Source organism: Hipposideros armiger, unplaced genomic scaffold (assembly GCF_001890085.2).
Source record: "Hipposideros armiger isolate ML-2016 unplaced genomic scaffold, ASM189008v1 scaffold_76, whole genome shotgun sequence".
NCBI lineage: Eukaryota > Metazoa > Chordata > Mammalia > Chiroptera > Hipposideridae > Hipposideros > Hipposideros armiger.
The window spans coordinates 438,602-455,619 of NW_017731426.1; the positions used below are offsets into that span (position 1 = coordinate 438,602).

General features: G+C 43.6%; 1 protein-coding gene across 3 annotated transcripts in view; it reads left to right on the forward strand.

Moving 5' to 3' along the window:
* Positions 1-5,501: 5,501 nt before the first annotated feature.
* BCL2L14 (BCL2 like 14) overlaps positions 5,502-17,018 on the forward strand; it is a 26,841-nt gene continuing 15,324 nt past the window's right edge. For 2 of the 3 annotated variants that reach the window (XR_002124079.1, XM_019643271.1), the window contains exons 1-3: positions 5,502-5,690; positions 11,780-12,228; positions 16,416-16,592. Coding sequence is in view for 2 of the 3 variants with exons in the window: in XM_019643271.1 (XP_019498816.1) it covers positions 11,787-12,228; positions 16,416-16,592 (619 nt within the window). In the remaining variant the exon portion in view is untranslated. Of the gene's footprint in view, positions 5,691-5,713; positions 5,825-11,779; positions 12,229-16,415; positions 16,593-17,018 lie in introns of those variants that run through there. The other variant, XM_019643272.1, reaches the window with a different exon arrangement.

Consider the following 17,018-nt stretch of genomic DNA (forward strand, 5'->3'; position numbering starts at 1 on the left):
CCTGCTGCAAAACCCCATTGCAGTAAATTTAGTTCCTATACCTATCACAATAGTCCTGAATATAGTCTACCTTAGTGTTTTAATAAGTGACCGAGTAAATTTTTCTTTAACACCTCCTTTGGCCATCTCTTACATAAGTACTTTTAAAGTGAGAGTTCATCCAAGAACTTCTTTCAGCCTCAAAATCAAGTACCTTCCCTTTGCTTTCTTCTCCAGATCACTCTCTTCTACCCCGTCATCTAACAAGAGGCAGAATCAGGATTCAACTCTGAACTGCCCTGTGGAGCCTGAGCCTGTAACTACTATGCTATGTTATACCTGTATTATCTGCAAATGTCTCAATAACTAAGCCATTGAGTAAAATATAGCCAATAACAGAGTCTTGAGATCTCTATCCAACCGCCTCTCAATCAATTAAGCAAACAATCAAAGAAGAGCCTGAGGGCCGGCTGAGTGGCGCGATGATTAAGAGCTGGTTTGGGACGCCAGAGGGCCCCAGTTCGGATCCCACATATGAGGGCCAGTGACACTGCCCTCCACAGCTAAGATGCTGAACAACAGCTCAACCTGGAGCTGGGCTGCCATGAGTTGCTGGCGACAGTGTAGGCTGCAGCCCCTGTGGCAGTGGGTTGCCATGGGCTACCGTGTGTAGCCAGCAGCCAGCGTGAGCGGCCAGCAGCCGCAGTGAGCGGCCGTCCAGAAGCCGGCGACTGATCTGCCTCACCCGGGAAGAGCGCAATGATGGTGCCAACTTGGGCCAGTGAAGCAATGTCCTCCACAACTAGACTGAAGAACAAAACGACAGCAACTTGTCTGTTCCCCTTCCCCAATTCCCCAGCACTGTTCCCATCCCCCCAATTCCCCAATTAAAAAAAAAAAAAGAAGAGCCTGAAGCGGACATGGGGTCCAGAGAATTTAAGAAACTTAACCAATGTTAGGAGATGGTTTTTTTAAAGGTAAAAGCATGCACTATCGAAGATAAACAGAGCAACACCCTAGTTGAAGTGGTAAGGACAGATTTTAATCAGTAATCTACTATTGCAATAGGCAAGAGTCCAGCAGGAGAGGGTGAGCAGGGCTTCAGGGGAGTGATAAATTACAAGAAGCAGGAAGCTGGGGTTGATCTGTGTGAAACCATCTGGGTTTCTTAGGCTCCTACCCTCTCAGAGACTGGGAGCCAGGGACCCCACATTTGGCTGGAACAAACAGTAAATTCTTTCAGCAGCCTTGAGTTTCCTCAGGTATGCACTTTAAGGGGGCTAGGGTCATCCTAGGGATGTAACCCTAAACTGCTAGAAATTATGTTAGTGTTTTGTTCAAGTCTCTCTAGGACAAGTTTGAGGCCAAGTGGAGAAAGGACTCCTCGTAGGAGCCTGGCTACGGTTTGGTCAAGGAGAGAATCTTTGTCAACTCTCAACTTCATATGAAACAATGTGTGTCAAATACTTATTAATTGAGCCGGTAAATTGTCACAATCAGTTCAAAGGAGAACTCAAACTGCTGCACCTTCACAGTCACATAAGGAATGAGGAAATGATTTTACAAATAGAGGCAAAGCTGGACAAGTTAGTAGATAAGCCAAGCTGTTGCATTCCACAGAGGCAATCTGCGTTTTAATGAAAGGAATTATTTACATTACTATCAAATTCCTATAAGTCAACTCTTATCTCTACAGACTTGTGACATAGCCCAATCAGAAGCTTGAAAGATGCCCATGTCTATAAAAGCAAATAATGCCATTGCAAAGATATCCGGTGATCTCTTGTGCCCATTTCAAAATCTCCCAGTTTTTCTCTACACCAAGGTCAAACAGCAGGAAAAGTGAGTCCAGAAAAATAAAAAAGATGAAGAGCAGCAATAATCAGGGATACATCTACACACAGTTAAGATGGCCGGGTTAAGTGGGTAGTTAGGTCCCCAGACTCTGAAAACTGATTGCCTGCCCGAGCTCTCTCGCATCCCAGCTTTGCCACAAGTGGTGTGCTATCTTGGGCAATTTTACTTAACTGCCCTGTGCCTCAATTTCCTCATCTATCACATGGGCATAACAACAAGTACCTACTGCATAACTGAGTTAATAATCGGTAAAAGCTCAGTAAAATAATAGCTATTCTTGTTGTGCTTCTTTGGAGCTTGTGGCCATGAAAATATGCCTATCTTGACTCTGAAAGGTAATGCCTGACTAGCCCCAGAATTCTGTCTTAATGATCACAAAGTCTGCAATAAGATGAACTTTCAGTCTTTCTACCCAGGTTCCATTGCTTCTACCAGGCGAACAAGTTCCTTTTTGCCAAATGTAAGATTCACGTGTAGAAAACATTTACCAGCATTGCTTCCTTTTCCTCAAGAGATGACCTTAGCATCAAGTATGAGATTGTCTTTGTTTATCAGAAGGGTTTGGCAGAAGTCAAGGTGGTTAAAATCACCTGTCACAATTATATCCTGCCTCTGGGCCAGTGTGATCACTCTACCAAAAATATCATCCCTCTTGCTTCTAGCTGGGCCACCACCATCACTTCATTTCCTTCCATTATTTTGTCTTCACCCAAACACTCTAACCACAAGTTACAGAGATTACCACTGAGGTTGCCAGAGGCTGGAGCATGGGAAAAGCAGGGAGGGCCAAGTACAAAGGGTCTAAACGTTCCATTATATGATAAACAAGGTCTGAGAATCTGATGTGTAGCCTGGTGACTATACTTTATAATACTGTACTGTATAATCAAAATTTGCTAAGAAAGTAGAACCTAAGTGTTCTCACCAAAAAAAAAAAAAAAAAAAGTGAATATGTGAGGTGATGGATATTTTAATTAACTCATTGGTGGAAATCTTTTCATAATGTATATGTATATCATGTTGTACATTTTAAATATATGACAATTTTATTTGTCAATTATACCTTAATAAAGCTGGGAGTAGGGAAGAACTATTGGGTCGTCCTGAAAGTCATGACACATTTTTCTATGTTTTTCAATGCAAAAATGCGTCATGACTTTCCCGACAACCCAATATAAATTTGTAGAGAAGTGATAAGACAAAGGAAAAAGGGCTTTAGGCTTTAGGGGTGACAAACTGTGAGAAGGTAAATATATGGGGGGAAACTGACAGAAGGCGAGGGTTGTTGTAGTAAGGTCTGTTGTGTGGGTTCCTCTGGTGCCAGCTCCAGGCTACTGTTAGAGTCTAGAGTAGTCTTCAGTGATTAAGAATTCTCCTTCCCTTCCTGGTAGAAACAGAAGGCATAGTTTTTCTTATGTATGCTGCTTCTTAATTGCCTTCAGCCCCAAATATTTTAAACTATTTAAAACATATCCATACCCAATAGTTCAATTCCTGGGAATAATTCCTCAGGAAACAATATGAAATATGGGCAAAGATGACAAAATTATACTCTGCAACATTATGTATAATAGTGAGCACTCGAAAACAAACAAAATATTTAAAAAGAGGTGCCTGGTGGAATAACTGTAGTGCTTTCTTTCACCGGACTTATGCAGCCATTAAAAATTGCATTTACAAAATAGGTTTGTTGGTATGCAGACCTATTTATGATGGATGTTAAATGGAAAAAGCAAGTCACAAAACTGTAACAACACTTTGACTATGTAAAACTATGTTCATCACATGTATTGAGGAATCCATCTGGTTGAAAGAAACACTCAAATCAGCTTAAGCAAAGAAAAAAAAAAAAAAAGCAAGGGCGCGAGGAGTCTCCTGGATCCCAGGTGGCAAGTAGAGAGATCTCAGGAACCAGTACGCTCTCCTGCCTCCAGGACTCCCTGTTCTCCAATTCTAGTTCCTTTATCACGTTCTCTGCCCATCAGCTTTTTCTCCTCTGCTGCACGGGACCCAGGCATCATCTTCCAGTGGAAACACCCAGCTACATTCTCTATAACACAATCCAAATTTCTAGCATATAGAATGGAATTGGCCCGGCTTGGGTAGGCAAGTCCACTTCTTGCCCAATTGGATATGAGTAGGTTCATTTTGGCTGCAGGGTGCATCCTGGTAGCTGCATTACTAAGGCAGAGTGAAGGGAAAAGGCAGTGGGGCAGGCAGACACCTGAGAGGCAGCTCGCTGTTATTGTCCTAGAAAGGAGGAAATGCACCAAATTTTTAATAATATTTGTCACTGAATGACTGGATCATGGTGGTCTTTATTTTATGTATGCTATTTTATATTTTACAAGTTTTCTGTAACGCTCTGTTATCGTTTTAGCATCGGGAGGAAAGTGGGTTTAGTTTGGTTTTTTAATATATAACATGTATTGGGTCTCGTCTCTATTATGTGCCAGTTTGTTGGGTGTGGGAGGTGTGAAGTTTAATGATTAGTGGACATTCTCTGTCCTCAATAAACCCGCCTAGTGCCAATTGCCCCTTCCTGTGTTCATGCTTACCTTGACAAGACCTAGTGGATTCTAAATGGTTTCTGCAAACAGTGCCACAAAGTAATAAAACTCTGAACTCCAATAACAACTGTAGTCCTCATTACGTGATTTAGTTATTTATTATATGCATTTGTTGATTTTTGAATTGTTTCAAATGAATATCTCATTTTTCAAAAAAAGGCTTCTTTTAAAAAAACAAGGAAAACCATTCTTAGTATTTCTTCAACACTCTTTAATTGACTAAACTGGTGCATGTTATGTGCAATAAATATTAGCTTGCTGATTGAAATTCACTTGAGTCACCAAAGAATTAACTTTCCCACAACTCCTCTCTGTTTGAATCTCATGGATCTGTTTGCCTAATGTTTAAATAGCCAATTCTTTGCTCAGTTTTATGAAATTAGCCTAAATTCCTCTTTCACCATTCATACTTCCTTTATCTTCACATTTCAACCAGCCAGCACTCATGGTTTCATGATCGTAAACATGGCCATAAATGTCTATTTCAGTTAAGAATTTATCTGGATAGAGTGTAAAATCATACTTAAGTGTTTCTTGTTCCATACACACAAGGGAACCCTATCCCTAAAATTCTGACATATGGTCTGTAAATGAGTTTTTGTGACTTTTCCCCAGGCTTAGAGTTAGATTAAGTTGTTACAGCTTTTCCAGTGGTTCCATTTAAATACAATCTTTGAATCTCATAGGAAAGGTAACATTGATGTAGTGTGAAGCCAGAAAGACCAGGGCTTGGATCTCAGCTCAACTGATAGGGACCCTAGCAAGATGCTTTATCTCCCTGAGCCTCAGTTTTCTCATCTGTAAAATGGGAACCATAACACCTACCTCTCAATGTTGTTAAAATTAAATATGCCTACAATACCAGTCACATGTTAGGTGGTCAGTAAATATTTGATGAACTGATGAAATGCAAAAAAAGTAAAAAAATATTGGAAACAATCACATAAGTGTCCCAAAGGACAGTGAGAATCCTTAATAAAAGATGCAGAACTCGTTTTAGAGTCAAATTGCAGGGCAAAGGTCAGCCCCTCCTTCAGTTAAAAAGCTGGGGGCAGGGCTTAACAAGGAAGTAGCAACCCTTCCCTAAGCCTCACTTCAGCCTTAGTCCTGAACCTGAAAAGGCTACACTCGGATGGAGTCTTAGATCACAGGAACTTTCCTAACTGAGAAGCCTAGAAGACTTGGTGAAATTTTCCTCTTAAATTTCGTGGAGACTCAGGTATAAAAATAACCTTACTGCCACCTACCTGAAGCAGGAGAAGTCACTGACAGCTTCGAGACCAGGTAACACCAGGAGGCACCAGTCTTATTCTCAGCCTCCCCAGGAGCGCCCAGCTGGGTCTACAGACCCAGTTTTACTAACAAGACAGCCTAACCAGGGGAGGTGTTTCCTGACTTTATTAAGAAGTCCTTCTCATGTAAGTCTCAGAAAGCAAAATAACAGTTAAGAATGTAGTTTATTGGGGTTTCAAGGAATCGAAAATACATTTGGGTTTCTCTTTCATTTCTTCTTTGCTACAGAAGATTGGGGGTAGTTCACTTAAGATCATGTAACTGGCTGAGTCATTTTTAACATAATGCAGTTCTCTTGTCATTGAATGTATGACAAGATATATGACAGCTGGTGAATGGCCCATGGAGATGCTGACTCCCTCCCCTACAGCAGAGATGGGGCTGAGGGCAGGAACCCTGGGTTTGAGCCCAGTCCTGAGCACCCTGTGGGAACTTGGGCACCGGGTCTAGTCCTGGCAGACCCCTAGACACTTCTTTGAATACCAGGCCCAGGTGACATGGGAAACCCCCTCCATCCCCCCAGGAAAGCTCCGTTCTCTCTTCATGCCCTGTCCCCTGTCCTCTTAGCAGAGCCTTAGTCCTTTTGTTTGATTAATATGCTAAGTCTCTATTTCTCAGTTTAGCTTCTACTGTAGGATGTTAAGACATTTTTTGGCATTCCTCAAGTTTGGAGAAGGAAGGAAAAGGGCAGACTGCCTCTGAAGGGCTTAAGGGGGCGCAGGGTGCTCAAGAGGAGGCTCCAGGCGACCGGATTGAATTTAACTCGTAATTTGGTCTGGGGACCGCCCTCAGTGATGAGTGTTTACACTGTTGAGTTACCCCTGGGCCTCCTCTGTGTATCCCGAGCAATGGAAGACAGCTCTTTTCCTGAGCCTGTTGCCCAGCGGTCTCCAGGCCTCTCCCCCGTGGTTAGGGCCCACACAAAGTGAACCGAGTGTAAATTCTGTCCCGCTTACTCCGAGCATTAGTGGCAGCCTCTGCATGGAGCCACGGAGTATGCACTGGTGCTGTTTCCTCTCTTCATGCATCCATCACCTGCCACAGGAAGGGAAGTGAAATCTAACCTCAACAGACAAATCCAGAGCTAGAAAAAATCCCAAAAGTGTGTCCGGCAATAACAAAGGTTTAGGTGCCTCCCCAGCTGAATGCACAGTACCCATGCAGCAGCCCCTTCTCTGCCAGTCACCTACAGCACAAGCAACCAGGAGACCCCGAGGACTTCAGCCACTTACAGGGTTGAGGGGAAAGGAACTCTCTGGGAAGGAAAAGAGACCAACCAAAGAAGCTCTGTAACCTTGCTTTTCAGAGTACATTGGTGTATTGTAGTTTGCTATAGATAAGGAGACACTATGTAAATATAAGGTGATAAGAATAAGTTTGTGACCCCTGACTCACTGAATTAAAATAAGCCTCACAGGTCTTCTTGGAGAGCTAGTTCTCCCTTCCAGGCTCTCACCCAGGGCTTCATTTCTCTCAACATAAGCTTAAAATTTATGGTGTAAGTTTCCAAAACCCAGAAGTCGGGCTTTTACTTTCAATAGCTGAGAGCAGAAGCCTTCCAACATGTGCTACACTAACTCACTGCTGCTTTACAGTAAGACTTAGCTATACATTTAACAAAAGCTCCCCCTTAATTTGCAATGAGGATTAGTAGGGGGAGAAAATGTACACTTGTTAAATGTATTTAAAGGGTCTTAACTAAGACTTTTATCTCAACATGCATTCTCTTTCAGCCAAGTGTCTTCCAGGCCCTGGTCACAGCACACACCCTTCCTCCCCCCCCCCCTTTGGTAGGGTCGCCTCATTCTTGGCGCCATTGCCTGAGCACAGCTATGCTTTCTGCTTCTCTCTCATCCTTGGCCTTGCCTGTTGCTTGGGCCAAGAACTCCTTTCCTTTCCAGCCTGTAACACAAAATGGAAAAACTGTGGACTCCATCTTGACGTCAGTGGTTTTCCCCCTTTTCTGATGCTACTCTTGAATCAGAATTTAACAAACTTGTTTCTTAAAGAAGTCCAACACTTCCTCTCTTCAACAATGCCCCCCCCCCAACACACACACACACACACACACACACACACAATTTTGAAGTCCTCACACTACATTAGAAGGTTTTCTTTTCTTTCTTTTTTTTACTTACATGGAGGTGTCTTCGAAAGCATAGTATTATGGCTTGAAGAGCAGCTTACCCTTCTTCCCAAGTACATAGCTACTATAGCTCCGGCATGTACTTCCTGCCACAGCATCCTGAGTTGCCCAATTGAAACGGAAGCTTCGATTTAAAAACCTCCTAAGTCCTCTCCTGACACACTCCAGCTCTGGGCTCAGCCCCGTCCTGTACCAAGCTGCTGCCCAGAGTTCGGACCACACATCCCACTCTTGCCTCATCATTTCTGGCTCATTCTCTTGCTTGTCTCAGGTTGCTCAGTCTTGACCCTTGGTTCACTTGACTCTCTTACACCTAACTCAGGTCTTAATATTTCTAAGCGACATCTTTCACTCAGGGGGTTGCCAGATTTGCATAAAAATACAAGATGCCCAGTTAAGTTTGCATTTTAGATACGCAACAAATAAATTTTAAAAATACAGATGGTCCCCAACTTAATGATGGTTCAGCTTACAATTTTTCGACTTTACGATGGTGTGAAAGTAATACACACATTAAATTACATGAGCTAGTCAAACACTTTACTATAAAACAGGCTTTGTCTTCTGTGATTTTTCCCAACTATAGGCTAGTGTAAGTGTTCTGAGCACATTTAAGGTAGGCTAGGCTAAGCTATGTTTGATAGGTTAGTGTGTATAAATGCATTTTTGACTTATATTTTCAACTTATGATGGGTTGATCTGGACGTAACACCACTGTAAGTCAAGGAGCATCAGTATAAGCATGTCTCATACAATATCTGGGACATACTTACACTAAAAAATCATATGTTGTTTATCTGAAATTCAAATTTGACTGGATGTCACATATTTTATCTGTCAGCTCTATAATGATTTTTCATTCATTCATCAAATATTTATGGAGAACTTACCATGTGTCAGGCATTGTGCTAGGTGCAGGGGAAGCCAGCCACGTACCAGTCTCCATGTCTTACAGTATATATACTATACACGCACACAGACTATATATATATATGACTATAAGAAACTATAGGGAAAGAGTGTGGATTTCATACTAAACTTAATATTTGCATGTCACTAGTTTTCTTATTTGCTGCACACAAGTGCAGCAAATAACATTAACATTTACTTACCAAAAAAAGGCAACCTATTAATATAATTTTAATAATAATGCTAATCTTTCTTGAGCATTTATCATCTACCATGCACAATTCTCAGTGCTTTATATGTACTAATTCTTTTTTTTTTTTTTTTAAGATTTTTTTATTGGGGAATTGGGGGGATGGGAACAGCGCTGGGGAATTGGGGGAAGGGGAACAGACAAGTTGCTGTTGTTTTGTTCTTCAATCTAGTTGTGGAGGATGTTGCTTCACTGGCCCACGTTGGCACCATCATTGCGCTCTTCTCTGGCGAGGCAGATCAGTCGCCGGCTTCTGGACGGCCGCTCACTGCGGCGGCTGGCCGCTCACGCTGGCTGCTGGCTACATACGGTAGCCCATGGCAACCCACTGCCACAGGGAGTGCAGCCTACGCCGTCGCCGGCGACTCATGGCAGCCCAGCTCCAGGTTGAGCTGTTGTTCAGCATCTTAGCTGTGGAGGGCAGTGTCACTGGCCCTCATATGTGGGATCCGAACCGGGGCCCTCTGGCATCCCAAGCGAGTTCTTAACCATCGCGCCACTCGGCCGGCCCTGTACTAATTCTTTTTATCCACATTCCAACTGGACGAAGCAGGATTTTTTTTATCCCCATTTAACAGAGGGGAAAATGGAGGCACAAATAAATTAACAAATGTACCTAGTCACACAGCTAGTAAGCAGATGACCCAGGATTTGAACTAGGCTATCCGAATCAAGAGATCAGCATGCTTCTCTGTACAGACCAACACTTACATTATTGCTTTCTAGTTTATAAAGGATTTTCACAGTTTGTAATTTAATCCTCCTATATGGTCAGTGGGTTAGGTAATATGAATTGCATTTTATAAATAGAAAAAGTCACTGCTTTCTCGGGGCCTGGAGACAGTTCATCCTCAGACGAATGGCTTCCACACCATCCCGTGTGAGGCTCTTCCAAATAAAGGAGAGGAAAAAGCAATGGAAACGGGGAGCTTCTGGCAGGCCTGCAGGGGAGATATTTCATTTCTTACACCTCCTTCAGATAGTAGAATCAGAAAAGCTAACAGAATATCTGGTACGGAAACCGAGGACCAAAGGGATTAAGCAACTTGCCCAAGGACTTTGCAAGTTAGAAGCTGAACCAGCCCTGAGCCTCCAGCCTCTAGACACCTAGTCCAATCTATCTGAACCACATCACACTGCCTCAAGCCCTGTCTGCAGTCACCACCCCATTTCTCTCTGAGTTGGTCTTGGTGTGAGAGGGTACCCTGGAAAGAAAAGGAGGGATATGCCAGTCGATCTGATTAATATCACTACAGTTTATTTATTATCACACCAACTTACATGCCCAAAGACAGCCTTAAAATTAAGGGAAGAGAATATTATTAAGAGCCACCCCTGTAGGACAGAGTCAGAGGGACTGAGATGACAGTTGTACTAGAAAAAATTAGTAGCTACTATTTTTGAGTCAGCTCTGAATTGGGACTTCTCATGAATTGGCTTGTACCCTCACAATACCCCTACAAAATGACTATTATCATTTTCAACTAATCTGTAGGAAACTCAAGTACAGAGCAGTGAAGTAACCTGCCCAGGTCACACAACTAGTCAGTGCTATGGCCAGGATTTGAACTCAGGACCGTTAGTCCGAGGACACCAAGCTGTTTTCCAGTACATCCACTGCCTGAGAAACTCGAATCCAGTGAGAGAGAGTTGGTAGACCTGGGCTTTCTGGCATCTGGGACAAAAATGAAAATGTAGTCCTTAACATACAACAGGAAAAAAAAAGCAGAGTAGATTATTAACAAAAAGAAATGATTTCCCAGCAGGAAACCAGAAAATGAATTATTTCATGAAAGCTTAAATTGAGCAAAATCAGTTTATTATATCTATCCGGTTACTCATATGGAAATAAAGATGAAACCATTCCATCCCCATCATTTTTTTCTTGTATCGATCTTTCTAAAACATGTCTGTGATCACATCACTCTCATGCTCAAACCTGAAAAGCTTTCCATTGCCTCCATCAGTGCTCTTCAAATATGCAAAAAGTAGCAGGATTTTTTTTCCAGATGAAATCTTACATGGAATGCCTAATGTGGCAAGAAAGAGAAGCAATTCTGCACAAGCTAAAGTGAAGGGTAAAGGGAGAAGGGAGAGATGATGGGAGGGCCAGGGACCCCAGACGTTTCCCTCTCCGGAGCTCGCCTCCCCCTTTGCCCACCTACCCCTCTTCCAAGAAGAATTTAACTCCACCGTCTAGAGCTTCCTTTAAAATGTACTAACTGGCCAGCATGAGAAAATGGAAAGCTTTCAGGCTAACATTCAGGGGCCCCCATAGCCTGGCCCCAAATGCCACTTCACCTATGATCCCTCCACATGCCTGAACCATAGCTATCCATGAAGCGGATGCCTGTTCTACACCAGTTCTCTCACCCTTCTTCAAACACATCCTAAATTCACCCATAGTCTACCCTCTGCCCATCCTGTTCTTAGCCCCAATATCATCCACCCACCTAAACCCTTTCTATCTTTCAAGGGGCCTTCACTTGCCCTCTCTTTGCAGCTGCCTGTTCCTCCTCCCATCTCTTGCACTTGGCTATCTGCATCTCTGTTTCAACACCTGGCTCACCCTCTGTTTGGAGTTATCTCTGTACATGTCTCTCTTCCTCATCTCTCTAAGAATGAACTTTCCAAAAGAACCCTGATTTTTCTACCTCTTACTATCCCTTGCCTCCCAGCAAAAAAAAAGACAGAATAGTTCCACCTGTCTCTCCTGACCTACAAAGAGCAGATGGCCCAAAGGCAGAAAGATGCATGTGGACTTTGTTGTTGCAGACCCACCATGTGCACCAGCAGTGCCTGCGACTTGGAGGAGATCCCCCTGGATGATGAAGACTCAAACAGCATGGAATTCCAAATCCTGGAGTTCTACGTCAAACACCATGTCTTCAAGGACAGCTCTGCTGTCTGCTCACCAAAGCTGCTGAGAACAAGAAGTCTATCCCAGAGAGGAATGGAGAGTTTGTCAGCAAACGAGTCATGGACACAGGTGTCCTGGCCTTGCAGATATTCCCGATCCAGTGAGAAACCCATAAACCTCGCCAAGAAAAAGTCTTCTTGGAGAACACTCTTGGGAGTAGTAGAAAAGGAGGAAGCGTCACCGAGCTCGTCTACAGTGTGCCGCCAAGTTCTGGGGGAATGGAAAAGGTTGCGTGGGGGTGGTCCGCTCAACCAGCACCGCTCCAGGGCCTGTTCTAACGTGGAACAGCACTTAGAGCTCGAAGGTAGGCTTGTTTCTCTCCCACAACCAAATCTCTTCCTTTTCTGTGTGCATGGTTGTTCCTCTCCTCCCAGCTGGTAACGGGGCCTTAGGCAGGCTACTCACCATGCCTCTGTTTCCCAAGTTATTATTATTCAAGAATAATTGTGCTACTTTTCTCAAGACTGAGCAGAAAGGAAGAAGATGGCAGTGAAGGGTGACAGGACTGGTTTTCTGGGCTCTATTGTTTATAAATAAGCTTGCTGCCCAAATTCCTAAACCTCTGTGTCAGAGATCGATACAAAGGAAAGCGCTCTGGACAGGAGCTCAGGCCGCCACTCTTCCCACGGTTAAGTCAGCTCACTTCTCAGCGCCTCTGGGTTTCCATCTGCATATTGGGGTAGCCCACCCTCCCTACCTTTTAGGGTGGATGGAAAGATCAGGTGGCTACATACAAAAATACATTTCCAAATCTAACCCACTCTAAAAAGCAACAGAGACACCTTCTGACAAAATCTTCCCTCAGTAGGACAAAATACATTATATTGTGTAAAACAACTTCACGAAAGTCGCCCTTCGTCCACAAATCTTGGCATAAGCATCTTCTTCCTTTTCAACAATGCCTGTGCTTGACACCCAGATTTTAAAAGAAAAACCCCCGTCCTGCTGGGCTGATTGGACTGTGTAACTTGCCAATAATTAGTCAACAGGTGGCAGTAATGTCTCACTTTTTAAATCTTGTGGCTGTCCTGACTTCCTTGGAGACTCCGCTCATACGTGGACAGTTTTAGATCATTCACTCTGATCAAGGAAACTTCCATTTCCCACTAGACATAGAATTTTAGAACAAGATCGGTGAGAGTCGGATTATCTGGGGAACGCCTCCCCTCCCTAGTGGTACAGCTCCTGCCCAGGGCCATCTCTGAGCTCTGGAGCAAACAGAACAGTCTCAAGGCACCTAAATAGCCTGGTTTTTGGACTTTTTCAGGAGACAGAGAAAGATTTTACAGACGTCACTCTTCTGGCTTTTGTGAGAGAAATGCCATTGTGTATTTCCATACCACTGAAGTGTCATTTGACCTTTTTTATTTCCTAAAATTTCAAGATCTCTATATAGATTTACCGATATCCCTACAAAGGTAGGAATGATGACCTCCTGAGGAGGCTTGGCTTTGAACATTTATGGACAATTATCCTCTCTTCTCTCCTTGCTCTTTCCTTTCTTGTTTTGTTAATTATGTGGGTGGTTAGTTGGTTTTATGTTGGGTGTGACCCAAGACAGCCTCGCATTCTATTTCCATTTTGCCATATATAAATCAGAGCTCAGCAGTTGGCTTTACCTGGGTTCTTTTAACTAAAATCACAGAGTAGCCTGGGTTTCCATTCCCAGAGCTCAGACACCAGGCTTAAGTGAGAACTATGAGGTGATGTTCCAAGATCAAAGTCTAGCAGCGAGGGGCCTTATGATGTAGAAAAATGGATGTCAGTACCAATTTTAGGAACTATCAACCCGGGTCCTTGCACTTGTGAATCTTTTATTTCTCCACAGCAATGATTCACTACATGTGGAATGTTACAGTTAGGATTAGGCTCGGCAACCTATAGTGGAAGATTCAAATAACTATGACTTAAATAATATAGAGGTTACTTTTCTCTCCTGTTAAAAGAGGATCAGAGTTTGGCAGCCCAGGCCTGGTTATGGTAGCTTCATAGCAATTAGGGATTTTTATTTTACCATCCCTCAGCTAGTGGTTTCCAACCTCAAAATCACCTTATTATATTCCAAAGTGGCCGCTGGGACTCCAGTCATCATGTCTACATTTCAAGCAGGAAGAAAGAGGAAGCAAAGGAAGAACAAAAGGGTGTCTTCTTTCTGGATAACTCAGCAACCTTTTGGAGAGCTTTCTTAAAGCTGTACCCAGCCTCCTAGATCTCACTGGCCACTCCACACTGCAAGGGAGACTGGGAAATGTAGTTTTTTCACCTGGGTGCATTGGTGCCTCTGACATTTCAGGGATCTGTTACAAAGAAAGAAAAACATAAATAATGGGTGGGAAATAGAAGTCTTGACCATATGAAAATCTCTCCCAAACTCTCTGCCCCTTCTCTTTAAAATAAATACCTCAGGCCAAAGGTCAAATGGCAACTTCCTTACCCTAATCTCCTGCTCTCTTTGGCCCCACAGTGACATACCACCACCAAAATAGACTCCAAAGGATGGACAGCCTTTCTGTTCTCTCTCCACCCCCATCCAATTTCCCATTGCCTGTCAGATGGAACCTACTCTGCCAGGAAGCAAATCTTTTCTTTTTCCAGTGTTTAGAATTACGGTACTCAAAATGGGAATCTTAACTAAAACTAGTTCATCTGAGTCAAAATGTATTTGCTTATAGTTTTTCCTCCATGTATTTCATCTGCATCCCTCACTCCAGGCCCACAAACTGATAGAAATCAATAAACTGAACACAGGTAAGTCAGATTGGGTACTTCTGTACCTGCTGGGGGTTTTGTGATTGCCCTGCCATATGTGGGGAGGACCTGGGAGGTGAGGAGTGACAGCCTTGGGGGGGCTTTAGCTGCCTTCTTTGGGTGCAACATGGGCACCATGTAACTCTGATGGGAGAGCCATGTACGAATCACCCTAGACAGGACGCACAAGGTTACAGAGGTAGCAAATGTAAGCTTTCCTTTCCCATCTCCTGTGGACACTGCAAAGAAAGATTCCCATTGGCTTTGGGATCCAGCCTTTTGCCATTCCTTACCAGGGGCCATGGGTAGCCAGAATTCAAGAGGAGGCTGGTTGGGCTGCAATAAGGCGAGTTAAAAGTGGAAAGTATTTGGTTTGGTTGTTAAAATGGGAAGAAAAAGCACTGATCCCTCTGCCCTTGACCTCTTTAATTTGCTCATCTGTTTTTGAACCCTTTGGATGGAGCATTAGAAATATGGCATTTTAAGGAAGCCATTCCTTTTTTTAAAGGAAGGCATTAAGATCAGAGCATTAGTCTCTGCGGCCTTTCAGAGAATGCCTTGGGGTTGAAGGGAGAGCAGCAAAGCTCTCATGCTATGGAGGAATCCAGGGAGAAAGGATCAGAAATCACCTTGGCAGCTCCATAAGATGACAAAACCTGCTTTTTATGTGACATAATCTCTCCAGAGATTCAAGCCTTGCCTCTTACCTATCCTGGTTGATAACACCCACAGATTCCCGGGGGCACACCAACCTTCCGGCCCAAACCCTACTCTGTTACTTTCTCCAAGTCTATGAATTAAATAGTATTGTTTTACAAATATTACATGATGTGGCTACTTCATATTGCATCAAAGACAGCTTGTACAAGTTTCTAAAAGTTAAGAACTTCACACTGAATCCACAGTGAAGATTTTACTCCCGAACAAGTCAGCAATACCTCCTTCCGGCACCATCGACCCCATCCCCCACCAGGGGCAAAGCTGACTTGTCTTTCACAGGCTATGACATTCAGGGGGCCAATGTCATTTAAACCTTCATGTCCTAAAATGCTTTATTCTATAGTTATGTGTGCAAATACATGGCGCGCCTTTTCCTGGATTATTAATTCTTGAAGGTCATGGGTTGCACTTTATGTATCCTTGGTTCCTATCAGCCTTGATTGGATGTTTCCCAGTAGACCTGGAGTAGAGGAGGCACGTGACTATATAAGCAAGGGGAGTTTAGTGTGTACTTGATAATGGACTTGAGTAATGAATATGTCCCAAGAGCAGGGATATTTCTCTTTCCTCAGTGACCAACCCCCAAAAGCTTGTCAAACTATTGAATGCATTCCTATGCACGTAAGGGCAGGCTCTCCACAATATAAAGGATATCCAAAAAAAGAAAGAAAGAAGGAATAAAAATAAAAGCATAATGAGAATTCCCTCAAGCAAAGAATTGAGCACTCCCTTTTGTGTGCCTTCCCTCCCTAAGGGGGAAGGGGACCCTAATTTTGCAAGACTTTGAAAAGAGGGTGCAGAGAGGCAATTGTTTCAAGGTGGCAATCAGCTGTCTGTGGATTCCTCCCCCACCGCAGCCCCTGCCAGTGCTTTCTGAAGAATGAGCCGCCCCCGCACACACACTCCCAGGCAGTTGCCTCTCCCTTGAGGCTGGTCTTTTCATTTCGGGCAACTGGGCATATCCGTGAACGAGACCAAGTTCTTCTGGGAAGGGCCTCTTAGCACCATTTTGTTTCGTTTCAGCTGTGGACCCCAAGGTTGTTTCCATTGCCAACCGAGTTGCTGAAATTGTTTATTCCTGGCCACCACCAGAAGAGCACACCCAGGGAAGAAGCTTCCTGCTCCAAGGCAATATTGTACGACAGGGTCTTCAGGTGCAGGACCAGGGCCCCCAGTCTGGAACCACAAGTGCTAAAAAAGGTAAACTTACTTCTAAGTGTTTGTGTTGGGCTGTTTTCCAGGCAGAGGTATATAAGTATTTATGTAATTATTCAGCTCAGTGCTCTGCAACTTAGAATCTCTGCTGACCTGGACCAAGGGCATGACAACAACATGCTGGAGGCCCTGACCTCCAGCTTGAGAGACCGGCCCAAGCCAAGGGGAGTGTGCCAGCAGATTGAAGCCACCTGCCAAGCTCACTGCTAAGTCCAAAGAAAAGTCTACTGAGGGAGAGGAGGAAGTACAAAATGTGCAATCAACTTGGTCCACAGGGGGAAATGCAGTATTAGAGTTAATCATGTTAGCAATGGCCAGGGACCAGTTTGCTCATGGGAGGTCGTAGGGTGTAGATGGCGCACCAGCCCAGAAATTTATAATATTGCCCTAGACTCCTGTGAAAAAGCAGCG